Source organism: Paramormyrops kingsleyae, chromosome 9 (assembly GCF_048594095.1).
Source record: "Paramormyrops kingsleyae isolate MSU_618 chromosome 9, PKINGS_0.4, whole genome shotgun sequence".
Classification (NCBI taxonomy): Eukaryota; Metazoa; Chordata; class Actinopteri; order Osteoglossiformes; family Mormyridae; genus Paramormyrops; species Paramormyrops kingsleyae.
Window position 1 is genome coordinate 34,257,756 of NC_132805.1, and position 27,274 is coordinate 34,285,029.

Consider the following 27,274-nt stretch of genomic DNA (forward strand, 5'->3'; position numbering starts at 1 on the left):
CCAGAGCAATGACCATTAGATCTCACTCCAGATCCACTAGCTGGGCATCCACTGGGTCTTGCTCAGTTGAGTTTGCTGAAGCGATGGCCCATGAGATGGGTGGCAGTAAGCAATGAAATCACTGTTGAGACAGCCTCAGGTGTGGCAGCCGCTGGCAAGGTGGGTGCAGATGGAGCATCTGAGAAGTCAGGCTCCAGAGATACTGCAGGGGAAACAGGTTGTGGTAGACCAAGCAGAACAATTGCCACTAGAGATCCAGAATATGGTGAGATGGGCTCTGGAGACCTGGGATACAGCGACAAAGTGACAGCATGTAGAACAGGCACTGGCAGCAGAGTGGCAGCCAATGGGACAGTGGCTGCAGGCTAAGCAGCAGCTGGCAGGACAGGCACTGGATGTGATGTGGCAGTTGGCCGGCACTGGCAGCAAGATAGCAGCTGGGGAGTCAGGTGATGCGGCCTCCTCAGGGCCAGACACTGGAGAGGTTGATGGGGGCTTCACTGGACTGGGGTATTGAGAAAAAACATTATTCTGTTTATACTTGGCATCAGTCCAGCATGCCACCACATTGCCTGATGGGTTCCCAAGCACTACAATAACCATGAGTGTAGGTGCTGATAAGTTGTGAATTTTTCTGCCAGACTTAAGTTAAACTATCCAAGGCAGGGGTGAGTAATCTTGTTGTCAAAGGGCCGGTGTGTATGCAGGTTTTTGGGGTAACCTTTAGGTCAGCTGTTAAAACCCAGGTTTGAGGACTCCTCAGTCAATCAGTCCTCTAATTGGTAATCTAATTAGGGAGTTGTATCAAAACCTGCATACACAGCGGCCCTTTCTGGGTAAGATTGCTGTCCCCTGATCTAATGTAAACTTTGAATGATTATCTTTGGCCTATTTTGTTTTTAGATTTTGAGTTTAACTCTTGTTTCATTCTCACACTTTACTGATAATCTCCAGTTTTAGCTTGTGTTAGGGTTTAAGACAATAAAGTACAATAATGCTACTAATACACTTTTGTGATGAGGCTGTTCTCAGTCTGAGAGGAAAAACAAATTGGTATGAGGATTATTGTATGATGTATGTAAGGAAAATTCACATTTTTACAGGATTTATTCATAAATGTAATTAAAATCGTATTTTGGAATTGTGCATTTCAGAACTGTTAATAAGGAATATTTAGTATTGAGATGCTTAATTGTTTATTGGTTTAATCCCTCCACGGCAGAGGATAAAGTCTACATAGACCTTTTTCCTGGGAAAGAGTGTTGTAATCAGTGAATGGTTGTTACTGATGCAGGGACCTCCAAGACATAGCCTGCTTGGGTGATTGTTATTGGTTTTATTTGTATTAATGCTAAGAAGAATAAATACTACTGGGAAACCTTTGCCTACTCTAGTGTTTGGAGCCTCTGACCTCTCAGCCATTAGTGACAAGTAACCCAGACATCAAATTAACCGCAAACAAAATCCTTCTGCTCTATTGTTGCTTTCACTATCCCACAAGTAACTGAAGTATTCCTTGAAAATTCTCGGAATGTATAACACACAAGAAAATATGATTGCAATGATGTCTTTTGAGAAGGGAGAGGTATGTTTGTTTTTCAGTTTTATTTTTCTACTAACTCTTGTTACAGGTACAGGTTCTGTTCTAAAGACCCACACCTATTTTTGTTATGAAATGCCTAACCTGTGAATAATCGTATTCTCATTTAGATAAATGTTACGGCAAGGAAAAACAAAGGAGGAATGATCCTTATAGTGGTTCTCAACTAGAGTTGGGTGATATCATATTGATAATATACCGGACATGCACACGAATCACCAGGGCTTCAGATGATGGGCAAAAAATTGGGGTGGATGCCAGCTTTTTTGGTACGATACAGATGTTTATTATGCCCTCAATTTATTTAGCAGAGTAGCAGTACAGCTAAAATATTAATGAGATGTATTTTTTGACACCCAAAAAGTATAAATGTGGCGTATCTTAAATTCGGTTAAATTTTTGGAGGCTGGTGGCAGGATTGGCGGTCACTGTAAAACAACTCACACCAGCTCGAAATAATCAGGCATGATACCCTTCTACTCTCCACAGGAATACCTCTGCTGCAGCTGCCCATAGGAAGGCTGCATGCACTATGAAAGGGATGGGGGAAAGCCCTGGGGAGCCACATCCACGAACGAGTCAAAACTGTCTGGGAGCTAATAGGGTGAGGCCTCTTGGGAATCGGGGCTAGTATGATGCTGAGGTGTCGCCTGCTGCATGACGGCACTTGAGTCCCAGTGTGAGGTGCCCCATCCAAGTAGGTGTGTGGAATGTCTTGTCTCTTCTGCAAAATGACCATCTTTTTCTGCTGTCGGGGGAGCTTTGTAACCTCCGTATTTCGGTGGCAGCACTTTCAGACGTACGCAGACCGGGGAGTGGTCAGGTCTCTGTAGGTGGGTATACCTGCTTTTGGTCTAGTCGGTTTGATGGCTGCCATGCTCAGGGAGTAGCTGTTGCTGTAGCGGATTGGCTCCTCTCGATGGTGTCTGATGTCACTCTTTTCAACAAGCATATTATGAGATTCAGGCTAAAGCACTCCTTGGGTGTGTTGTCTGTTGTCTCAGTTCAGTTCAGTTCAGTTCAATTTTATTTATATAGCACATTTAACAACAACCGTGGTTGACCAAAGTGCTTAACAATATCTGACACTCACACATAAACTAACCAAAAACAATTATTAAAAGTCACGGTATCTCAACTCAGCTCGAAATAAAAGCTAAAGAATACAGATGGGTCTTAAGCAATGACTTAAATGTTCCAACAGTCTGAGCAGTTCTCATGTGTACAGGTAAAGTATTCCACAAATTTGGTGCCACCACCGAAAAAGCTCGGTCACCTTTATTTTTTAGCCTTGCTCTTGGAACATCAAGGAGCACCTGATTGGATGTCCTCAGTGCTCTAGCAGGAGTATAAACATGTAAAAGCTCTGACAAATAAGCAGGTGCCAACCCATTAAAAATCTTATAAACAAACAATAAAACCTTAAAAACAATCCTGTAACGGACAGGATTCTTAGTGAAGCTAAGACTGGCGTAATATGCTCATACTTTTTAGTCCCAGTTAGAAGACGAGCTGCTGCATTCTGGACTAACTGTAAACGTTGAATACATGACACATCCAAACCAACATATAAAGAGTTACAGTAGTCTAGTCTAGTTGTTTTAAAAGCATGAATTACACTTTCAAATTCCTTACTTGGCAAGTAAGGCTTGACTTTAGCAAGAATTCTCAGTTGAAAGAAACTGGCTTTTACAACAGAACTAATCTGTTTTTCAAATTTAAAATCACTGTCAAAAATCACACCAAGATTCCTAATAAAAGGACGAACATACCAACCTAAATTACCAAGTCCATCTACACAACCACTTAAATCCCCAGGACGACCAAACACAACGATCTCAGTCTTGTTCTCATTAAGACAAAGAAAATTCCGATTCAGCCATCTCTTTAAATCTCTTAAGCAATTAAATAATGACAGAAAAGAAGTTTTGTCATTTGTTTTAACAGGCAAATAAAGTGTATGCTCCAACCACGTTGAGTGATGTCTCGGTCAGGGAGACATTTTACTCGTAACTTCTCTTGGTGTTTGATGGGTGCCACTCTTCTAGTCATATAGTAGGTGACTTCAATGTGACCACTGGCACTGACAGAGCTGGCTATGAGGATTGTGTCGGTCCCCATGGGTCTCGAGACCGGGTTTGTTGTTCTTGGTACTCCAATACTGGTGGTGCGGCAATCACATCCTTGTGGGCAGACACTGGAGGCTCCTGCAGAACTGCAGGGTTTACAGAAGTACCCAGTTTGTGAATTCTGATCACAGACTTGTTGTTGCTACTCTGAAGATTCAACTCAAGGGAGACCTTATGTGATAAGACCCCGAAGGTGGCTGAAGGTTGTGTTGGTATTCCTAGACGGAGATGTTTCGCCTTGCAGGACATCCTGGATATTATCGAGAGGAGTCGCAGCGCATGACTTGGTGGCAACTCCAGTCTGTATCAGAAACTGAGGAGGACGGCTGTGAGGGCTCTGATGTCAGATAAAAAGGCTTTTGTTAGACAAATCTGTGAGCAGATGGCACACCATTTCTGGTCCAGTGACCCACGTCCTGCTTACAGAGGAATCAAAGCATTACGCACATCTGAATCTGTTCCTTGGAGACTTGCAATCAGGGTGGGTGATGGAACATTCCTTATGGATGCCACTGAAGTTGGCCACTTTGAGTAGTTGTTTAAAGTTGACCCTCTAGCTAGGATGCTGGACATCTCTGGGTCCATGGTTTTTGAGGCTGATCCTCTGATCAGCTGTGAACCACCCAATCTCACTGAGATTGCACGGGTGGTGAATCACCTAGGGGTAGGGAAGGCCGCAGGGATCTGTGGTATCCGGGGTGAACTTTTCCAGGCTGGTGGTAAGGCTGTCCTCCTGGCATTGCAGGCAATCTTTGCTTCCATTTCGGAGTCAGGCGTCATCCCAACTGACTGGAAAATCTGGAAAGGGAAGGGTGAACACCTGGATTGCAGCAACTACAGGGGGATAACACTGCTTTCAGTGCCGGGTAAGATCCTTGCTAGGGTCATCCTTAACAGGATCTGTGATCACTTGCTCGCCTGTCCGTGACTGGAGCAGTCTGGTTTTACACCTAAGAAGTCTACCATCTACTGTATCCTGGCAATGAGGGTTCTCATTGAGTGCAAGCGCAAATATTATTAGAGGTTCTTGCAGCCTTTGGCGATTTTTGTAAAGCGTTTGACTCGGTTGATTGAGTTGCCCTATGGGACTTCCTGAGACTTTGCGGGATCACCCCGAAGTTGCTGGATGTCATGGCCGGCATGTGCACTGGTACTGTGAGTGCTGTGCAGAGTGGAGGGAGAACCTCTGTGTTCTTCTCAGTTGATTCTGGGGATCGCCAGGGGGGTGTTCCTGCTCAAACCATGTTCAATGCTTGTATGGACTGTGTGTTAGGCAGGGTCGTGGGGTCTGTCAGCTTTGGGGTGTCCATTGGTGAAGACGGATTTACAGATCTTGACTTTGCCAGTGATGCTGTGATCTTAGTTGAGTCAATGGTAGGCTTTCATCAGGGCTCTCGAGAGACTAAGCGAGGAGTCTAAGTGTCAGGGATTGCGGGTGTCCTGGTTAAAGACCAAGATCCAGACATTTAATGACTTCTTAGGCACAACCATCAGCAGTGTGTCTGTCTGCGGGGAGAATGTCGACCTTGTCGAGAGATTTACCTACCTTGACAGCCACATTCATGTCTCTGGTGACTCTTCCTATGAAGTCAGCAGACGGATTGGGAGAGCATAAGAGGATCATGAGGTCGCTAGAAAGGGGTGTGTGACGCTCCAGATATCTTTGCAAAAGGACAAAGGTCCAAGTCTTTAGAGTTCTGGTGCTCCTTGACTTGCTTTATGGCTAAGACATGGACGCTATCCAGTGAGCTGAGACAGAGACTGGTCTCCTTTAGTAGTGTGTGTCTTTGAAGAATCATTGGGTCTCGCTGGTTTTGTGGTTGCTAGAGGAGATCTGGATGAAGCACATTAAGTGTCAGTTATGGCACTATGGCCATGTGGCCCGTTTCCTTGAGGGTGATCCGGCTTGCAGGATCCCCATTGCTGAGGACCCAAGTGGCTGGACCAGGCCGAGGGGGCACCCACGTATCACCTGGCTGCGGCAGATGGATGGCCATTTCTGGAGTGTCTGACCGGACCGTGCGTCTGCCTGGGGGGGCACCACCTGGGATCCCGAGCAGTTCTGCAATGTGGTGGGTGCGGCAGGCAACACTGCATCAGCACATGCTCCCCAACTGACTTGACCTGACTATCTTTGGGTTTTTTTTTTTTTTTACAGAAAACAGAACCTGACAGACACATAGTTAAATTATCTGAGTTCTTCTTTGAGAATAATTCTTTGAGAATAATGGAAACTTCCAAATTTGAACTCCCTTCAGCAGCCTCCATTCACCTGGACACATCTACACTTCTTCACACTACTCTTTACCTCTTTACACCAGACACTTTCTTTAAGTTCCACATCACCAACTACTGCACCAGATATTTGTGTTTGCATATTGCACTTAATAGATTCTCTCTTGGGTGAAATTAGTGTACATAATTTTTTTGATGCAACGTTTCCACAGTGTTTATATAGCTCTTTTCAAACACTGGAAGCTTAAGCTAGCAGCAACTGTACCTAAGCTGGCTCCTTGAAAGATTTATGATTGTATTTTCTTACCTCTCCTCTCTCGTCACTTTGGACAAAAGCATCTGACAAAAAAAGGAATGAAAATTGTACAGTTTCTTAGCTGGTTGACCACTGGATTCACCAACGTCTTTAGTCAGATAATAGCTATTCTCAGACTAAACAATAAGGGCCACATTACTAATTTTGTAATTGTTTATGATTACGACATCATAAACAGGTTTTGCTGGAACAGAAACCAAAAGAGCGGCTCACCTCCAAACAATGTCTGCAACATCCCTTTCCATCAACTTCAGGGGTTAAAATTTTTCATGTACTGAAGTGTGCTGGTGGGGCAAAATCATGCATGTGGACAAATAACATAAAAACATTGTACACTAAAGGGAGTTCGGCACTCTGTAGTTAATAAAAATACAATCAAATACGGCAGTAAACTAATACTTTTTCTTGGTTTATGGTTTATTTTGATAATGTTAATAATTTGATTCAAGGGTCTCCACGCGTTTCTACTACTTCTACAAAGACACTAGTTTTGAAAATAAAAATAAAATAAAAGCTGTTAATTGGGAGTGGAGGTGGTTACAGTAAAAGATTACAGTAAAGAGTTACAGTACACTTGTAAGTGTTATGTGGCATCCATGCGAGCTACTAATAGCTCATAACTTCCTGGCACCCAGTACTTTCAATTAGGGCTGTGAATAGATTAAACTAAAATAACTAATTAACTGCACTAATGTAGTCACGTTAGTGTGCTGGTACCTTCTGTGTTGACTTAGCTGCATACTGTATCATTTCCTTAAATTCCTCATATCCCTCCTGCAGTAGCTCTTGCTCTGCTTGGGATGAAGAAGTTACGGATCCTACAAAATCCCAAATATGATGTTTTAGTCCCAAATATGATATATCTTTTGTGCAAATATCATATATTAATCATGTTGATATATTAAGACATAATATTGTGATGATTTTGCTCTTTTCACTCATCAATGCAGGAATAACAACAACACCAGAGAATGAACTCTAAAGGAGAGAATCTCCAAGCTTTTATTTTGTAACTAGTGCCAAGCATGTAAATTGGGCCAATTTATGCCCAGCAGCAACTCAACTACTTGGCTGGAATCTTGCCCCAAGGCATACAAACAACACGGCATTTCGCCGACGGTAACTTTCACACATTAAATGAAACTAACTGAAATTATCTCCTAAACATTCCCCATAACACAAAACACAAAGAACTTTAACAATAACTAATATAACTCCTAAAACAGACCCAAAACAACCAGAACAAAACCCGGTAGGAGCAGTGCATGCTGGGAGTCACACCCCCCTGTCCCAACTCCATTACAATATAATTATATCGTGTGCTCAAGATTCATAAATATAATTTTACGGGACTTTGTGGGTGACATAAAAACCATTTTAGACAGCCAATCACAGACTTGCTGATTATGCTTTTAAGGCTTGGTATACCTCTGCATCCAGATTCAGGGGCTGCAGTCCTGCTAAGGATGCATTTAAAGACCAAATGGATCACAGCGGTGTAACAAGGCTGTCCTGTTCAAAGGCTCCTTCAAACACAGTCTAGAAATGCGTCCTTTTGCCATGTTGTGATGGAACCACTGGATGGATCTTTCACAGCCCAGCATATCCCACGATTTATTGCACAGAGGTATAGTAGGTGTGTCCTGGCTAAGCAATAGGGTAACTGCAGAAACAGCTGGTGGCGCAAATAGGAAATTATCCACTGGCCAGGCCGTTCCATTTGACAACGCTTTCTGTTTGACTTTTGAAGAATACAGCCAACAAAGGCTATATCTTCACAGACTCCATCCTTCAAAGGATGTAGCTCCTGAATTCGGACACAACCCCAGTCCATTCAGTGTCCATGGATGATTTTAATTAATCCATTTTAGCTAATCCAATAGCTGTATAACCATTTCCACAATGAGACTGTCTGGAATGAGTCCTCTGACCTTGCAGGGTTTAATCCACATACGAAGAATACCCCCCAACTTCCCTTTGAGATGCTAATTGAATGTTTTGCTTTTAGCTTTGAAATCTGGGATCCTGTGCAATGTCATAGCCTAAACTCTTGGGTTGTTTAAACCCTGGAAGGAATACTGTGGCTCTGTATTACAAAACATCTTTGCTAATACTATTCTCCCATTTGGGTAAGTAAAGTGTTAATGCGATTCATGAAATAATAACACGTCATGACTTTAAAATTAACGTGCTGCATTAACGCGATAAATTTCCTAGCTCTACTTTAAAAAGACATTCTGTGGCATTTCCTCAAACTATTTCACAAGCCACTGGCCTATACCATGGACTGCTTGTAGATATGAACTCATCTTTCTCATGATTTCATACTTCATAAGCAGTTTTAAGAAAGAAGGATACGCTATTCTGACTTGTTATGATGTCTAATGTATTTTTAAGTGTCAAATTATGGTGTTTTAAGAGTAACAATAGTGAGATTTAGATTTAGGTGAGTGACATGACTCCAGAAAAAGATGAACATGACAATAAATTTATGAATTACAATTAATCTGACATGCTGTTCACAGTAAAGCAAAGAAAGAAGCCTTTATACTGTTTATTAAAAGTATTACAGCATACAGATCAAAGCACATGAATGAAATGACAGCCTTAATATTAAATGCAAATCACATGCTACCCTGCTTTGTGCCCTTAGCTGACTGGGATAGACTGCAGGCCCCCACCACCCTGTCCAGGAGGAACAATCACACTCTGACATAGAGAATATATGGAATTTGTTGTTTGACAATTAAACTGTATGTTGTAGGGTATCTTAAATGATACAGTCATATGATTCCTTCAAGGTAAATAAAACTGATTATTATTCTTTAACAAACATAGAGTATTAAGGTTTTTACATACAAGATTGTAAGGACCCTAGACACTGTCAGTCACATCTGTACAAATGGGAAGATGCACCTTTATTTGGCCAAAACAAATTAATTTTGTACAACTTTGTATGCATTATGAACTTTCTGATTTAGATTCTTTTTAAAGTTACAATTGAGGTCACTCCTTTCTGCCATCTCTCGGTAATGTTTCTCTTCCTCATCCTTATCCCGCCAGAAATTCTTGGTTTTACTAAAAGACTCCTTCCTCCTAATCTCCTCCATCTTCTCCCTGATCTTGGCCTCTGCCTCCTCATACATCTCCTGCGTGTAGAAGCCTCCCCCATTCAGGGCCATCATGCGGTCAATAATCTCCAACAGCTCCTTCACTTGGGCTCTGTTGGACATCTCCCTGTTGTTGAAGACGTGATACCTGTCTCCACACTTTCTGATCACCTCCTTCAGAGTGGGTTCGCCATTTTCAACAAACTCTTGAATGGTTTGGTCTTCAAGATCATCTCCACGAGTGAACAGGACGATCATAAACTTGCTTGCTTCTTCACCAAAGATCTCCTGCAGAGCTTCGACACACATCTTCTCCTCCTTTGTGAATCTGGTCAGCTGCATGACCACCAGGAAAGCATGTGGCCCTGGACAGGAGAACTGAACACATTTTATCATCTCCTCCTTTATCATCTCATTGGGCTTTTCTGTGTCAAACAGACCTGGGGTGTCCACCACAGTCACCAATTTGTTGTGTTCCACTGTCTGTTTCTTTACAGTGTCTGTGGTAACAGAGGTGGAGCTGAGACATGAGTTTAACTCTTCCCTCCCCAGTATGGTGTTTGCCACAGCACTCTTTCCTACTCCAGTTTTACCCAACAAGACGATTCTGAGTTCTTCATTGTATTCATATCCTAAAAGAAACAAAAACAAGCACAGATCGTTTGCAACTTATTAGTACTGGAAATTTCTATTGAAACAATAAGTAAGACACATAGCAAATGAATCTAATCACCGGTGGCTGGTGGCTAAAAAAATTTAAGTGGTGAGAAGATCATACATGTTACAATATTATAATAGTGAATTTTTCCAGAGAGAAAATGTGTTTTTAAATGACAATAACATTTTAGTAATGAGTTACTTTAAAGTTACTTGTTTCATAATTTAATCTTAAAAACACTGGTGGTACTGGCTCCTCTAACTTTATAGATCAGCCACCTCTGTCTGACAGTGAGAGAGATCATTCACGGCAAAATGACTTACTAATTATTGAACAAATGAGGCACTCAGTTTATTATGATTAAAACTATAAACTGAAAATAGAGTAAGAAATATAAAAACAAACCTTCCTCTGCTGAAAGACTCATTCTCCTTGATCTGTAACATGCTAGAGCCAGCCTACCAGGAAGTCTTTGTGTGTCCTACATATGTTTCATTCCTCATGAAATCCCTCCCAGATGCTGGGATTGTTTCAGTCTCAGAAGCTCCTCCCACACACTGACATTCTCTACATGGACCGATCGGTAAGACATGTCAAATGGGTTTGAAGCTGGCAGTTAAATGTAATCAGTGGACCAGATTTAATGAGTCTTAGGTGTGATCTGAATTTCAGGGTAAAACGTATCAAAATAACAGCCATTAACCAAGAACAACTGGCATATTTAATATCATTTGCATTAAGCTAATAATGCTGAACTTCCTTTAATGTACTGTAGAATGTTGTCAGATTTTTCGAGTTAGTCATTTTAGTAATTTTATGCCACGTCTGTCTTTGCCTCCACACCTCTCTGTAGTCCATGAAAATTCAGACATGAACCTTTGAGAATCTTTCATATTTACTTGGGTGAAGGAGAATTATTGCAGACGATGTTTGAAGGTCAGCTGCCAATTTGGATTCTGTTCCCATGACCAGCTCCTACGATCCAGTAAACATAAACATTTACAGTAAAAATTATTTGTCAGCTAATTCAACCAAGCATGTTGGATAATCAAGCTGGGGCTACAAGAATCACTTAAAGCAAAAATTTCAACAGACATCTGTGAAAATTGGCAATAGGACTTTTAACTAAGCCGGGTTCATCTGTAATAAGCCATACGTTACTGTATTACTGCAGTGCCGGTTCATCTGTAATAAGCCATATGTTACTGTATTACTGCAGTGCCGGTTCATCTGTAATAAGCCATATGTTACTGTATTACTGCAGTGCCGGGTTCATCTGTAATAAACCATACGTTACTGTATTACTGCAGTGCCGGGTTCATCTGTAATAAACCATACGTTACTGTATTACTGCAGTGCCGGGTTCATCTGTAATAAGCCATACGTTACTGTATTACTGCAGTGCCGGGTTCATCTGTAATAAACCATACGTTACTGTATTACTGCAGTGCTGGGTTCATCTGTAATAAACCATACGTTACTGTATTACTGCAGTGCCGGGTTCATCTGTAATAAGCCATACTGTACGTTACTGTATTACTGCAGTGCCGGGTTCATCTGTAATAAGCCAAACGTTACTGTATTACTGCAGTGCCGGGTTCATCTGTAATAAGCCAAACGTTACTGTATTACTGCAGTGCCGGTTTCATCTGTAATAAGCCAAACGTTACTGTATTACTGCAGTGCCGGTTTCATCTGTAATAAGCCAAATGTTACTGTATTACTGCAGTGCCGGGTTCATCTGTAATAAGCCAAACGTTACTGTATTACTGCAGTGCCGGGTTCATCTGTAATAAGCCAAACGTTACTGTATTACTGCAGTGCCGGTTTCATCTGTAATAAGCCAAACGTTACTGTATTACTGCAGTGCCGGGTTCATCTGTAATAAGCCAAATGTTACTGTATTACTGCAGTGCCGGTTTCATCTGTAATAAGCCAAACGTTACTGTATTACTGCAGTGCCGGTTTCATCTGTAATAAGCCAAATGTTACTGTATTACTGCAGTGCCGGGTTCATCTGTAATAAGCCATACGTTACTGTATTACTGCAGTGCCGGGTTCATCTGTAATAAGCCATACGTTACTGTATTACTGCAGTGCCGGGTTCATCTGTAATAAGCCAAATGTTACTGTATTACTGCAGTGCCGGGTTCATCTGTAATAAGCCAAACGTTACTGTATTACTGCAGTGCCGGGTTCATCTGTAATAAGCCAAACGTTACTGTATTACTGCAGGCCGGTGCCTCCCTCTGATTGTACCTCAGGACCTTCTGCTCCAGGCTCAGAATATCTGTTATCTCTCTCTGAACATGGATTAATGCAAAGAGTTTATTCAGGCGGCTAAAGAGAAACAACTGTACATTTACCATTATTTACTGAGCAGATTCTGCTGTCCAAAGTGACATACAAGTGAGGCAGATAATAAATACAGAAAAGCTAAAGAAAGTTCTCGCCTTAAGATGCAAAAACCTGAAGTACGTTCTCACCTTAGGATGCAAAAAGCTGAAGAACATTCTCGCGTTAGGACACAAAAAAGCTGAAGTACGTTCTCGCGTTAGGACACAGAAAAGCTGAAGTACGTTCTCGCCTTAGGATACAGAAAAGCAGAAGTACGTTCTCCGCTTAGGATGCAAAAAGCTGAAGCACATTCTCGCCTTAGGATACAGAAAACCTGAAGTACGTTCTCACCTTAGGATGCAAAAAGCTGAAGTACGTTCTCGCGTTAGGCCACAGAAAAGCTGTAGTACGTTCTCACCTTAGGATGCAAAAAGCTGAAGTATGTTCTCGCGTTAGGACACAGAAAAGCTGAAGTACGTTCTCACCGTAGGATGCAAGAAGCTGAAGTACGTTCTCGCCTTAGGATACAGAAAACCTGAAGTACGTTCTCACCTTAGGATGCAAAAAGCTGAAGCACGTTCTCGCCTTAGGATACAGAAAACTTGAAGTACGTTCTCACCTTAGGATGCAAAAAGCTGAAGTACGTTCTCGCGTTAGGACACAGAAAAGCTGAAGTACATTCTCGCGTTAGGACACAGAAAAGCTGAAGTACGTTCTCACCTTAAGATGAAAAAAGCTGAAGTACGTTCTCGCGTTAGGACACAGAAAAGCTGAAGTACGTTCTCACCTTAGGATGCAAAAAGCGGAAGTACGTTCTCCCCGTAGGATATAGAAAAGCTGAAGTACGTTCTCACCTTAGGATGCAAAAAGCTGAAGTACGTTCTCGCCTTAGGATACAGAAAACCTGAAGTACGTTCTCCCCTTAGGATGCAAAAAGCTGAAGCACGTTCTCGCCTTAGGATACAGAAAAGCTGAAGTACGTTCTCGCCTTAGGATACAGAAAAGCTGAAGTACGTTCTCGCCTTTGGATAAAGAGAAGCAGTGAGTAGGGCTGGTTCTCCATGGTAACCATTGTGAGCTGATTACAATGAAACAGCACTGAGAGAAATCAGTGGGAACCCAGCGCCCCACCACCAAAGGTAAATGAGATGCAATGACGTTTGTAAAAAGGCATTCTGGGTAGGGCCAGGCTGCCAGCTGAAACAGCAGAAACTATCCATCAATATGTTATTACAAAGAGGCAGTGCCAATAACCTTTATTATAAAGAATTACCTTAAAAGGTAAGCCTGTTTTGGTTGTAGTATGGTATGTTGTTAATTCTCACGCGGCTTGAATTGTCATCCTCTTACCCAAATTTAGAAACAAGTCCAAATATACTCATACTTCTAAAATTACAGACCTAATGTCATTGAGAAACTAATGCTAATTCATGTACTGTATGAGCTCACAGATCGCACAGCGGGATTGAATTTTTTGCACATAAACAGTAATATTCAATGAGGAAAATGCTGTTTTGTTGTCATCTGAGGGTTTCAAAGGAATTTTGGCTGCAAGTATATAAAGGCTAATCAAGCTCTCTCAAATAGATCTTGGACCCACCCAAACATTTTGCTGAGGGTTCAGCATGTTAGTTAATCCAGTGGTGGATCTACTTGCTGTTGTTAATTCTCCTGGATTTTGCACCATGGAGGACTGAACACCAAAATAAAGACATTGAGAGCAAGGTTATCCTAACAAATATATTCTTTGTGCCCTCATCCATCTACTGTATACCTCTGGGCATCAGGATCTACAGTACAGTATGTGTAAAGTCATTAGTTTGTCAATGATATTTAAAACCCCGAAAGATGTCATATGAAGGAGGTGGAAAAGTTATAAAATAGTTTGTCGCAGTTTGAATGTTGGCACTGAAAACCTGAAAAGTGAAAACTCAGGTATATAGTAGCTCATTTCAACAAGTGAAACTTATACATGTGTGTGGAGCTGAATAAATGTTAAGGATAGTGTTAGTTTAGTGACCCGTGTCTTCCCTTTTGTACTGCATTTTAAGGCCAGTATGTGGTTTTATGGAATTTAGCCTTTACTAGTGCTGAATCGTCACACACAAACGGAGTCTGTAAACACTTTAATATATTAGACAAACCTATTTATGTGTGTCAAGGAAAAGCATATTTATTGTAAGTACATCCACGTTAAAACCCACTTACAAAAAGATTTTAAAAGTAGAAAATATAGCAATAAGCAAATAAATACACAAAAGCACTCATTAATATAACATGCATGAAAATATTAAATCCTGGTAATCCCAATAAATGATTTTAAACTGCATATTATAAAACAACTATAAATGAAAATGAAAATGAAATAAAAACTAAAATCAAAGTTGTTCAACAGAACATACAGTGCTGTGCAAAAACTATAAAATTATGTCTGCCAAAGTGTATCAGCTTAGTCATTTCCAAACCTCTCTTAAAGTCACCACTGTACCTGCGGCAACTACACAATATACTTATGTATGTTTTGAGTTGACCACTAACAACTCCCTAACCCACCCCCCCCCCCCCCCCCCCCCCCCCCCCCAATGGCCAATGATCACCTCATCGACTTTTAATTACTAAAATTAAAGAATTCAATAAGCTGATGGTGAAAAGAACTACATGGAATGGCGGAGGTGCCCCTGAGGAGAGCTTTGGGACCTGAAGCAGTGTTCATCTAGCCATCCTACAGGGCATCAGTAACTTTTTTTCTTTACAATCCTGAAAGCATTTGAAACTTTCATCTTGAGTTTTTGTGAGAAACTCAATTTGAGATCAGACTCCTCTGCCTTTCTTCTAGCTTCCTTCAGCTCCTGCTCGTATTCCATCCTGATTACAGATAACCTCTTTTCAATCTCCTGGTCCAGTGCTTCTCTCAGCTCTACTGCAAGTTTTTCTGCTCTCTCTAATCGCTCTTTCTCTAGTTTTTCTCGATGGAGTCTTTTCTTCTCTATGGCTGCTTCCTTGATCTCCTCCTCCTTCTCCCTGATCTTTACCTCTGCCTCCTTGTACATCTCCTGGGTATAAAAGCTGTCTCCATTCAGGGCCATCATCTTGTCAATCATGTCCAGCAGTTCTTTCACTTGGTCCCTATTAGACATTGTCTTGTTGTTAAAGACATAGTATCTGCCCCCACACTTCTTGATCACCCCCTTCAGGTCTGGGTGAGCATGACTGATAAAGTCACGAATGGTCAGCCTTTGTAGGTCATCTCCACGAGTGAACAGGATGATCATAAAATTGTTTGCTTCTTCGCCAAAGATCTCCTGCAGAGCTTCAACACACCTCTTCTCCTCATTAGTGAATCTGTTGAGCTGCATCACCAACAGGAAAGCATGTGGCCCTGGGCAGGAGACCTGGATACATTTCACTATCTCTTTCTGGATTTCGTTGTTGGGCTGCTCAGTGTCAAACAGGCCTGGGGTATCGATAACAGCAATGGGTCTGTCACATACTATGGCATCTTCCTTTTGACACTGACTGGTGACTGAAGCACTTCTGAGTGCAGATTCAAACTGTTTCCTGCCCAGGATGGTGTTGCCAACTGCGCTTTTCCCCACTCCTGTTTTGCCCAGCAGGACAATCCTCATTTGGGGGCAGTCAAAGTGGTGCTGAGGTCCTTCTTCTCCAGAAGTTTCACCTCCAGCTGTGAGTAAGAATACTTAGATGTTAAGGTTTGTTGATACTTAAAAGCACAGTGAAATTCAGACCCATGTAAACAACAAAGGACACCAAACTTTAGCCATCAGTGTGCGACGCGAATACTCAGTACAAAGTAATAGACTGTGCTCAGTTTTATTGAGTAATTCCAAAAACTTATACTGAATATCATCTTTACAAACATTATGTCACACTTTCTGAAAATAATCCAATAAAAATAAGAAAATCTACCATTAGAAAGTCTAATTATATGGTCTACACTGTGAATGGATAAAATTAATCCAGAACAGTCAAGGCACATTGAAGACAATATGCCAACCCACCTTTGTTTATCGTCAGAGCCATTTTCCCCTGAAGACAGCTCATAGTCTGCTGCTGGAGAGGTCTGCCAGGCCTTACAAAGATATTTTCATATACCGTCTAACAGTAACTCCCATTTAGTGCTCCCTCCCACAGACTTCACTCTGACTTCGTTTGATAGTGTCGAAGGCACCTCCCCCAGGTGATATGTCTGTTGATATAAACACGGCAGAATTTTTCATATCCTGTCCTAGAAATGCAGCAGGCAGTTTTGTTCCATTTATGAATCTTTCAAAACAAAGATTTCATATTTGTGTAACACATGAAACATATTGTCACACAACATAAGATGATGACAGTGACTGTGAAAAAGATTATAAGAAAACAGGAAAATCTTGTGGATGTAATTGGGGGGGGGGGGGGGGGGTTAGCGAGGTTTCTGTGCCTATAATGTAAAAGTACTGTGGAGAGAGAATGATCACAGGACAGTGAAGGATTCCTTCTCTTTGGGATAAAATGAACCAATAAATGAATTACCAGGCAATATTTATGGTTCTATATCTGAACCTGGAAAGCAGCATTCAAGAATTTCAAATGTATGATGCTGTTTATTATCAATAAAAGTAATGTTTGCGCCATGCATTTCTTTTAATTAATTCTATTAAATGTATGTAGTTTTGGAATATCTATAATGTTTTATAAAATGTGTACTTGCACTATTCATAATCTTAAGGATAAAATCAAAGCTGAAATACAGTGATGTTTCACTGCAAGCAAAACACTATATCAATATATCTGAAAAGTATGAAGAATATGAACAGTATGTGAACAGTCTGTCCAAATACGCACTGCAGTCTATTCAATGCTGGAATTTTAAAATGTTCGTGTACATTTCACATACATTCATGCATCTTAAAACATGCTTTGTACAGTACTTGTTTGCTTTGGTAGACTGCTCAACTAACCAGTATGTCTGGTCCTGATGTTGTGCAAGAAGTGAGTCTGTAAAATAACATGTACTTCATATATTCTAATGGGGGAATTTGGCAGCCGCTTATGAACACCACCCAATGGCGATGCATATGTTTATTCTTAAATTGCTAACTATTATTATTACATTTTCTGAATGTCATTACGAGGTGACAGATAATCTCCCTAACATCCTTATACTTCCACACCACTTCCAACTAACTGACAGAAAATGAGCTGGCAGCAAGTCAGATTTCAGTATGTGAATGAAGCAGGTAAACAAATCTGGTGGGAGGGAAATGGGGCGCTTTTGTGTGGGGAAAGGTCTTCTGTTAGGTAGCACCAGGGGCGCCGTAAGGGGGAGGAAAGCTAGGACGATTCCAAGGGCCCCTGAGTGACAGGGGCCCTAAAAAATTAGGAAAATAACTGGATTGGTTTGGACTGGGGGGCCTAATATGATATGCTTTCATGGGGCCCAAAATCTCTAGCAATGCCCCTGGGTAGCACTGGTGTTGCAGGCACCTCGCTCTGCCCTCTGCCACTTTTCATTATCAGGCCAACTGGGGTATTGGCCTTTTAATCCGAGCAAAAGCCGTGGAGAGTCCAGGGTCGGTTTTATGTGAACTTCACCGGACCGTATTTATATAAGCTTCTTTGTTTTATTGTTCCAAAAAAATATTCAGATTCAGTTGCTTTGAAACTTTCTAATGAGTTGAAAAAGACACGAGCAGTAAAGTCAGCATTACAGAACGTCCCTTTAATCCTTTTTTTGACCATTCACCTTAAGGCTTCCACTGTAACACTGAAACCCAAACATGACCAGAACAGGCTGAAGCCCATGTGTCACCCTAGGTGAGCTTCACTGCACCCACATCACTGCACAGCAACATTATCACATGATGAAAAATAAATTAGAAATAGTTACACACAAAAATAATATGTCTTAAATGATGGGCCCTTTGAAGGAAATGAGCAATTAAAAATATTTCACAGAACATAATCAAACAAAGATGTAGAATAAAGATGTAAGAATAAAGACCTCAGCCTGTTAATGCATTAACACATTACTGTTAATCATAAAGTGCAAACTAATAGGAGGATCTCAAGCAATAACACGTTAATTTGTCTTTGATGAGAGTAACTGTAATTGCATTGCTTTTGATACCATAGGAGGATAGTATTATCATATATGTTTTATAGAATTTCTGTATCGCAATGACTGTATACACGATTAATTGCCAAGGCTCAGCTACACCGCAGAGCAGCAGTTGTGGTACACGTCGCCTGAGACGGAGGGAAACTGGCTGGCTAAGTGCGGCTGTTCTGTACCAGCACCGCAAAGTGTGTAATTACTTTTAGGGGTATAAACAAACCCATGTTCTCTGACGTTGGTTGGCTAGGCGACTGCCTAAGCTGCCCAATGAGCTGGTTTTGAAAGTGAAATCAACTTTAAACCTGCAGTGATTCACTGCTTCTTTTATATGGATTCAGAGTAATGCTGTGGCATGCTGAGGGTATTTATGTGCCGAGTAATGTTAAGTACCTCCCACACAATGCTCCCGCCCTCTCTTAAAGGCATACCAAAGGCACTATAACTATACCAAATGCACCGTCTCTCAGGGAGACATTAGCGAGAAGTTCAGGCTCGTTCCAGGTGCACAAAGAGATATGACTAAGGGTGATAGTAAGTATTCAACTTTTGTTAAAAAAAAAAAGAGCCTTTGAAAACAGGGACTATTATTTATTATTTCATTTGCTTAACAGCTTTTTTACCTAGAAAATTGTCTCTGTTTTATGTTTTTTCTATGACTCAGTCAATGACCTTCATGTAACTTTTAAACGTGTTTCCAACTTAGATATTTATGCTTTTGGACAGAACAAAAATGTTTGGTTTCATCATGTTTTAAAATGATTGAAATCACTAATAATCTGTGTTTCACATGAGAACCTGCTTGCTTTAATAAAAACTCTCTTACACTTAATTATGCTGTTGCTTAAATGTAAATACAGCATGGAAATATAACCTCAACAAATACAGCATGAAAGATGTCATTTAATATGATTATTGAGCAGCAAACAAAAAACGTATAAATATATTAATTCTTCTGAAATAATTGTTGTATCAAAGGCGGTGGATAATAATCCCACGTCGGGCTGCACACTAGGGGCCAGTGATAGCAGCTTATCATCCATAACTGAAACATGTACTTATGTAAAAGGAAACATTTCTGCTAAAACATCCCTATGTAACCAAAAGGACACAAAAGCAACTTTAGGATGTTGTTTTTTTTACTGGAAATTTGCAATTTTTGGTTACAAAGTTTATTTTTCTTTTAGCTGTCACACTGGTGCTGCTGGGCAGGAGAGGCTCAGGGAAGAGCTGCTGTGGAAACACCATACTGGGCAGAAAAGGGTTCCAGTCCGTCCTCAGCACCAAACCAGTGACCACAGAGTGTGAAAAACAGACTGAGTCTATTCAGGGGAGACAGATCACTGTCATCGACACACCAGACTTCTTTGATAACTCTCTCCCTGATCTGAAGCCCCACATTGACACCTGTAGGTCCTTGGTATCAGAAGGTCCCTGTGTTTATCTTCTGGTGTTACAGTTGGGTCGCTTCACAGAGGGAGAGAAGAAGTTAGTGGAACAGACTGAACACGTGTTTGGCCGAGACGTCACACGGCGCATGATAATTCTGTTCAGTTATGGTGATGATCTGGAGGGCATCACCATTCAGGACTTCCTGAAGAATGCTCAGACAGAACTCAAAGCCGTAGTGGAGAAATGTGGGAAGAGGTGCCACGTCTTCAACAACAGGGACACCAGCAATCGCAGGCAGGTGACAGAGCTTCTGAAAAAAGTTGATGTTATGCTGGACAGAGGTAAAGAGGGCCCAGTTACCCAGACACCACAGCTAAGTGTAAAGAACACCAGGTATGTGGAGAAGCAGGAGGCGCAGGATAGGAACAACGACTCAGCCGTTTGGAGAATGGAGATAGAAGGGAATGATTCTACGTATCGTGTCAAAAGGAAGGCGGGAATGAGAGAAGGTGATGATGGCAGTCTTCAAAAGCGGGATACTATTGGTAGAGTTGCCGGACCATCTCTCCCACCCCCCCCACCCCCCTACCCCGTACCATGCCTATGGGCCTGGTCTGATTGGGAATGATTTATGAATGTGAGCTCTTTCAAGTTAAGTGATATATGCAAGGTTGCTGGATGATAGTCTCATTTTAAGCTCTAAGGAACAAACAAGACAGAAAAACCACAGGAAAATGTTTATATTGTTTTAGTACTTTATCATTCATACTTAAATAATGGTAACATGGAAATGATACATTTTTGACCAACATCTTTGTAACCAAGGGAATATACAACCGGTTATTTAGAATCTCATTGTTTGCAGACAATTTTATTGGAAATCAGGCATGGTATTGTAATTATCTTCACAAAGTTTATTTTCTTTTAGCTGTCACACTGGTGCTGCTGGGCAGGAGAGGCTCGGGGAAGAGCTGCTGTGGAAACACCATACTGGGCAGAAAAGGGTTCCAGTCCGTCCTCAGCACCAAACCAGTGACCACAGAGTGTAAAAAACAGACAGAGTCTATTCAGGGGAGACAGGTCACTGTCATCGACACACCAGATTTCTTCGATGACTCTCTCCCTCATCCTAAGCCCCACATTGACACCTGTAGGTCCTTGGTAGCAGAAGGTCCTTGTGTTTATCTTCTGGTGTTACAGCTTGGTCGCTTCACAGAGGGAGAGAAGAAGTTAGTGGAACAGACTGAACGCATGTTTGGCCGAGACGTCACACAGCGCATGATAATTCTGTTCAGTTATGGTGACGATCTGGAGGGCATCACCATTCAGGACTTCCTGATGAATGCTCAGACAGATCTCAAAGCTCTAGTGAAGAAATGTGGGAACAGGTGCCATGTCTTCAACAACAGGGACACCAGCAATCACAGGCAGGTGACAGAGCTTCTGAACATGGTGGATGGTATGCTGGACAGAGGTGAAGGGGACACACAGCTGACTGATTCTGTGAATGGTGTCAAAAGTAAGGCTGGAATAGCTGAAGGTGACAAGGGCCACCTCAAAATGCCAAGAATATGTTTGGATATTAATGAGTCAAATGCTGGAAACATAATTAACAAAATGATCAGTGATATCTCAGGTAACCAACAAATAAATGGTAATTATTCAGGAAACGCTGGCAGTATGAAAGGAAATATGGCTTTGGATAAAAGAGGTAATATAGACATACAGAGCACAAGTGTAAATGTCAGGGACTCCAGAATGGGGAACGATGGAGGGGTTCTGGAGTCACAAAGAGAAAACGCCCGTGTGAATGACAAGAAGAAGCCTGAAATGATGGGTGATCATGATGCACAAGACACAGCATCTGCTCTGGGCACCACACAGGGTCAGAATGTCAGGGATCCTGATAGAAAAAGAACAAATATCACTGACTCAGCAAATACCAGCTGCGTGAAAGGAAGGGCAGGGGAATCCAGAGAGAGCAGCTCCGAGGTGCAGAGGGAGGACATGCAGGGCTGCAGAAGGGCGGATAGTAGGGATGCCTTTAAGTCAATATACCTTGAGGTGAACCAACATGATAATTATAAAAAGAATAATATAAGAGGAGCTCCAGGTGACCCCCAGCAAGTACGGCACAAGCAGAAACAGGCAACTGAAGGTGTGGTGAGAGATGCAAGGAAGATGCAGGCACAAGGCAGCCCAGTGACAGGAGGTGAAGACAGCAATGCTCAGAGAGATGGAAGAAATGACAAAGAAAGGACACCTATGTGTAAATGTGTTTTGTTTTAATACTAACAAACAATAGAAAAATTGGTTAAATTAGATTCAGCACCGGTTATCATCGGTTTACATGAGCCTTAATGTATGTCACCTATATATTACATATGTACATATAGACACAGTGTCTTGCAGGTTACATGCCATGTGTTAAGCTTTGATACAGCAGCTAAAGATGCCAAAAGAATGATCAAAAACAAAATGTAAATGCCCAGTTACACTAACTGTCATGTCCTTTAAAAACTGGCTATTATTAATATTACTGCACTAAGATGAAACTGAGTCACCAAAAATTAAAAAGCTTAAGACAGTGGAATCAGTGAAAAGTCAAGCTCTGTCTCTAAATTCACTTGCTTATCTTACTCCAGTCATTGTGAATAATTAGTTTATAGCATGTAAATGAGCTAAATAGAACCAGTATCATTATATTTGTTTTTAATTTTTGTACTTAAAATAAAATGGGAACACAAAAGCCTTGTCTGTTTTTATTAAATGTCTTTTCATTCTAATGATAGTTACCGAAACATAGAACAATATTAGATACATCCCATTAAACAATAGACACCTTATTTTTTTTCTTCAGATAACATTTATCCATTTAATGGAACTTAAACTTTCTTGTTTTATTAAAATGTCCGTTCTTCCAGGTAGGATTCCTTGAATTCCTTGCAAACTTGAACGTTCTAGTTGGTTTGGTTCTGTCCTTTCAGCCTCGATAGCAATTGTAAACAGGGTTTCATTGTTTAGAGTCTGGGCTTCATGAAAGGCAGTCTATCAAAAAATCTATCTTACAGTGATGTATCTAGTTCACGGTGTTGGACAGCTTGGAACCTAGATCAGAATCCACAGGGCAAGGGAACACCCTTTACATCCATCCAAAATGGGAAGCACACTCAAAGACACTCAGTCACACACTATGGACATTATGGGCTGTGGACTGCACTGCAGTCTAATACGTCCAAGCAGGCCCACAGTGGCAAGTCAGGAGACTTGGGATAATTCCCAGTGGGCCGTTTAACTGACGTGCCCATCAGATACAAACAATTTGACTGGTTTAAAATTGAGGTGGTCAGAAACAAAATCATTTTATGTTTATAATTCTACAATGATGCTTTAGAATGATAACCAGAGAGTTTTCTCACATACACAATAGACTACATTTGCTCTGCATAGAAAAACATGCAAAGATGCAGCACAAGGGTCAGTCTGATCACTTTTGCGCACTGAGGTGCCACAACTAATGGCTCACTATTGATAATCACTGGAAGTTTCTTGACTGATGCATGTTGAAAGCTAGCAGGTGGGACTGAAAAAGTCGATGCTTAAGTAGGTCTGGCTCTTTGATACCCTTCTTTATGCAGGTTTCTGTTTGATTATGAGAATGGATTGTGCACTGAAATGAACCTGACGTTCATGTTTGACTAATTCTGTTTAAGTATGAGAATATACACTCACCTAAAGGATTATTAGGAACACCATACTAATACGGTGTTTGACCCCCTTTCGCCTTCAGAACTGCCTTAATTCTACGTGGCATTGATTCAACAAGGTGCTGAAAGCATTCTTTAGAAATGTTGGCCCATATTGATAGGATAGCATCTTGCAGTTGATAGAGATTTGTGGGATGCACATCCAGGGCACGAAGCTCCCGTTCCACCACATCCCAAAGATGCTCTATTGGGTTGAGATCTGGTGACTGTGGGGGGCATTTTAGTACAGTGAACTCATTGTCATGTTTAAGAAACCAACTTGAAATGATTCGAGCTTTGTGACATGGTGCATTATCCTGCTGGAAGTAGCCATCAGAGGATGGGTACATGGTGGTCATAAAGGGATGGACATGGTCAGAAACAATGCTGTGGCATTTAAACGATGCCCAATTGGCACTAAGGGGCCTAAAGTGTGCCAAGAAAACATCCCCCACACCATTACACCACCACCACCAGCCTGCACAGTGGTAACAAGGCATGATGGATCCATGTTCTCATTCTGTTTACGCCAAATTCTGACTCTACCATTTGAATGTCTCAACAGAAATCGAGACTCATCAGACCAGGCAACATTTTTCCAGTCTTCAACTGTCCAATTTTGGTGAGCTTGTGCAAATTGTAGCCTCTTTTTCCTATTTGTAGTGGAGATGAGTGGTACCCGGTGGGGTCTTCTGCTGTTGTAGCCCATCCGCCTCAAGGTTGTGCGTGTTGTGGCTTCACAAATGCTTTGCTGCATACCTCGGTTGTAACGAGTGGTTATTTCAGTCAAAGTTGCTCTTCTATCAGCTTGAATCAGTCGGCCCATTCTCCTCTGACCTCTAGCATCAACAAGGCATTTTCGCCCACAGGACTGCCGCATACTGGATGTTTTTCCCTTTGCACACCATTTTTTGTAAACCCTAGAAATGGTTGTGCGTGAAAATCCCAGTAACTGAGCAGATTGTGAAATACTCAGACCGGCCCGTCTGGCACCAACAACCATGCCACGCTCAAAATTGCTTAAATCACCTTTCTTTCCCATTCTGACATTCAGTTTGGAGTTCAGGAGATTGTCTTGACCAGGACCACACCCCTAAATGCATTGAAGCAACTGCCATGTGATTGGTTGATTAGATAATTGCATTAATGAGAAATTGAACAGGTGTTCCTAATAATCCTTTAGGCGAGTATAGTTCCATACATCATTTTCCTTTTATGCCGGTGTTTGCTGGTGTTTGATATGTGTGTGAGATTAAGTTTTCACACTTATCAAGCAGTGTTTTTGAACGTGGCACTAGTTGAGAAATTGAAAGTGCAGAACATTCCAGATATTCTTGCAGGCCTGCATTTGTGTGGGTTTGGTCTTGCTACTCCTAAGTTCATCAGGCTTTATCGACACCTGCTGCCATCACAGAATGAGGAAGATCAGAGCACATCGGAGTACCTCACCGACGGCTTTCCTTTGCTGATACAGTACATGCAGACCACAGTGGTGCAGTTTTTCATTTAATCTGCTGTTAGCACCCATTTCTGTAAAGCTGCTTATGACTTATATAATCCCACAATTGGTATATATCATTGTAGTGATGTATAGTGCATGAATACCTTAATCCATCACAGGCCACAAGGGAAGACCAACATTCCAAATTTTACAACTTGGAGAGCTGGGGATCCCTGGAAGGCGAGATGTACCACCACCCTGGTCTGAAGATAAATTTCTTCACAGACACACACACACGTTTTCTCTCACACATGACACCAGAGGGAGAAGAATCTTTTTAAAGGTTACATATTGTATGTCTCATCTAAGTGTTCAAAATTAGGTAAACCTCTCAGAAGTCATAAATCCATAAAAAAATCTTCAATAAATTCTTTCTTTAACAAATCCTTCTCAATAAGTAAAATTTACACTAAAGTTTGTTAACAGGCTTATCATAGGAAGCACAGGTCACGAGGCAAGGGACATCCTGGGCAGGATGCCAGTCCATCATAGGGCACGGGGCAGGGGACACCCTGGACAGGATGCCAGTGTATCACAGGACACGAGGGAAGACCAACATTCCAAATTTTATGAATTGGAGAGCTGGGGACCCCTGGAAGGCGAGATGTACCATCACCCTGGTCTGAAGATAAAGATCTTCACACACACACACACACACACACACACATACCTTTTCTCTCACACATGACACCAGAGAGAGAAGAATCTTTTTAAAGGTTAAATATTATATGTCTCATCTAAGTGTTCAAAAGATATCAGTGTAAATATCTTGTTGTTATGTCTGCATGTTCCTTTAAATTATATACATTTTTTGTATCTCACATATTATTGTCTATTCCATCTTTCTCACATAAACAATTTTATAGGACAACTGCCACTAGAGACCTGGAATATAGTGAGATGGGTCCTGGAGACCCAGGATACGGCAGCAAAGTGACAGCATGTGGGACAGGTGCTGGCAGCGTTGCCTGATGGGTCCCCCAGCATTACAATAATCATGAGTGTAGGCGCTGATAACTTGTGAATTTTCCTGCCAACTTAAAACCATCTAATATAAACTGTGAATGATTATGATTAGCCTATTTTCTTTTTAGATTTTGAGTTTAACTCTTACCTCTTTCTCATGGTATCTGTCTAATAAGACAATAAAGTGCAATATTTGTACTTGCATTGGGCACCAAACAAGGAGATGATGGCTGCGAGTTACTTAGTTTAGTGACAAACTCGAGCCAGAACAGCATTTTCTTTTTGTTGTATTTGTGAAACTAAGGTGATGCTACCACAACAGTTTTGTGATGGGGGTGTTCACAATCTGAGGGGAAAAAATAAATTAGAATGAGGATTATTGTAGGCTATAATTAAAACTGATATTTTTGCAGGACTTAGTAATAAATGTAAATGATATTGCATTTCAGAACTGTAAATAATGAACATTTAATATTGAGATGCTTAATTTTTTATTGGGTTAATTCCTCCAGGGGAGGAGCTAAAGACCCTATAGACCCTGTGGAGGGGAAGAGTGTTCTTATCTGTGAATGGCTGTTACTGACGCAGGAACGTCCAAGACATAGCCTGCTTGGGTGATTGTTCTTGGTTCTATTTGTATTAATACTATGTAATTTTGCCTCTTTCCCCAAAGACTAAATGCAATTACTGACATTATTGCGACACCATTACCACCTCAAGTGTTTGGAGCCTCTGACCTCTCAGCAGGGACGGATTATGGGTTGTGTGGGCCCCCCCCCCCCACCACCACCACCACCAGCACCACCACCACAACCACCACAATTCAAGGGCCCTTGGCAGCCAAACGCCCTCCCTCCATGTTTCCATCAAGGGCCCTGTAGGGTCAGGGGCCCTTGTAGGCAGAGGATCAAAGAATGTAGGCCCTCTAAAATAGACAAACGAAAATACATTGTTGATAAGCGTTGCAAATAGTTTTGGGCTAGGGGCCCCACAAGTACCCAAGTATTCCTTGAAAGTTCTCTGAATCTATAACACACAAGAAAATATGATTGCAATGATGTCTTTTGAGAAGGGAGAGGTCTGTTTGTTTTTCAGTTTTATTTTTCTACTAACTCTTGTTACAGGTACAGGTTCTGTTCTATAGACCCACACCTATTTTTGTTATGAAA

General features: G+C 41.4%; 3 protein-coding genes across 3 annotated transcripts; 1 reads left to right on the forward strand and 2 right to left on the reverse strand.

Moving 5' to 3' along the window:
* Positions 1–8,859: 8,859 nt before the first annotated feature.
* LOC111843901 (GTPase IMAP family member 9-like) lies at positions 8,860–10,505 on the reverse strand. The gene is made up of 2 exons (XM_023811870.2): positions 10,454–10,505; positions 8,860–10,022 (listed from the first exon to the last, which is right to left on the reverse strand). The coding sequence occupies exons 1-2, from the start codon at positions 10,473–10,475 to the stop codon at positions 9,217–9,219; spliced, it is 828 nt and encodes a 275-aa protein (XP_023667638.1). The 5' UTR covers positions 10,476–10,505; the 3' UTR covers positions 8,860–9,216.
* Positions 10,506–15,117: 4,612 nt separating this feature from the next.
* Positions 15,118–16,516, reverse strand: LOC111844192 (GTPase IMAP family member 7-like). Its single transcript, XM_023812436.2, has 2 exons — positions 16,405–16,516; positions 15,118–16,067 (listed from the first exon to the last, which is right to left on the reverse strand). Exons 1-2 carry the CDS (start codon positions 16,445–16,447, stop codon positions 15,118–15,120), a joined length of 993 nt encoding a protein of 330 aa, XP_023668204.2. The 5' UTR covers positions 16,448–16,516.
* Positions 16,517–18,989: 2,473 nt separating this feature from the next.
* Positions 18,990–22,578, forward strand: LOC140592718 (GTPase IMAP family member 8-like). Its single transcript, XM_072716881.1, has 3 exons — positions 18,990–19,034; positions 19,688–20,437; positions 20,821–22,578. Exons 1-3 carry the CDS (start codon positions 19,019–19,021, stop codon positions 22,179–22,181), a joined length of 2,127 nt encoding a protein of 708 aa, XP_072572982.1. The 5' UTR covers positions 18,990–19,018; the 3' UTR covers positions 22,182–22,578.
* The last annotated feature ends 4,696 nt before the right edge of the window (positions 22,579–27,274 follow it).

Bases quoted from the DNA above. Each gene is read 5' to 3' on its own strand.
- LOC140592718 (XM_072716881.1), top strand. The intron at 20,438-20,820 runs GTAGAGTTGCCG...ATTTTCTTTTAG, and splicing joins TCAAAAGCGGGATACTATTG to CTGTCACACTGGTGCTGCTG.
- LOC111843901 (XM_023811870.2), bottom strand. From the start codon at position 10,475: ATGAGTCTTTCAGCAGAGGAAG. The intron at 10,023-10,453 runs GTTTGTTTTTAT...TGTTTCTTTTAG, and splicing joins GAGTCTTTCAGCAGAGGAAG to GATATGAATACAATGAAGAA.
- LOC111844192 (XM_023812436.2), bottom strand. From the start codon at position 16,447: ATGAGCTGTCTTCAGGGGAAAATGGCTCTGACGATAAACAAAG. The intron at 16,068-16,404 runs GTGGGTTGGCAT...TCTTACTCACAG, and splicing joins GGCTCTGACGATAAACAAAG to CTGGAGGTGAAACTTCTGGA.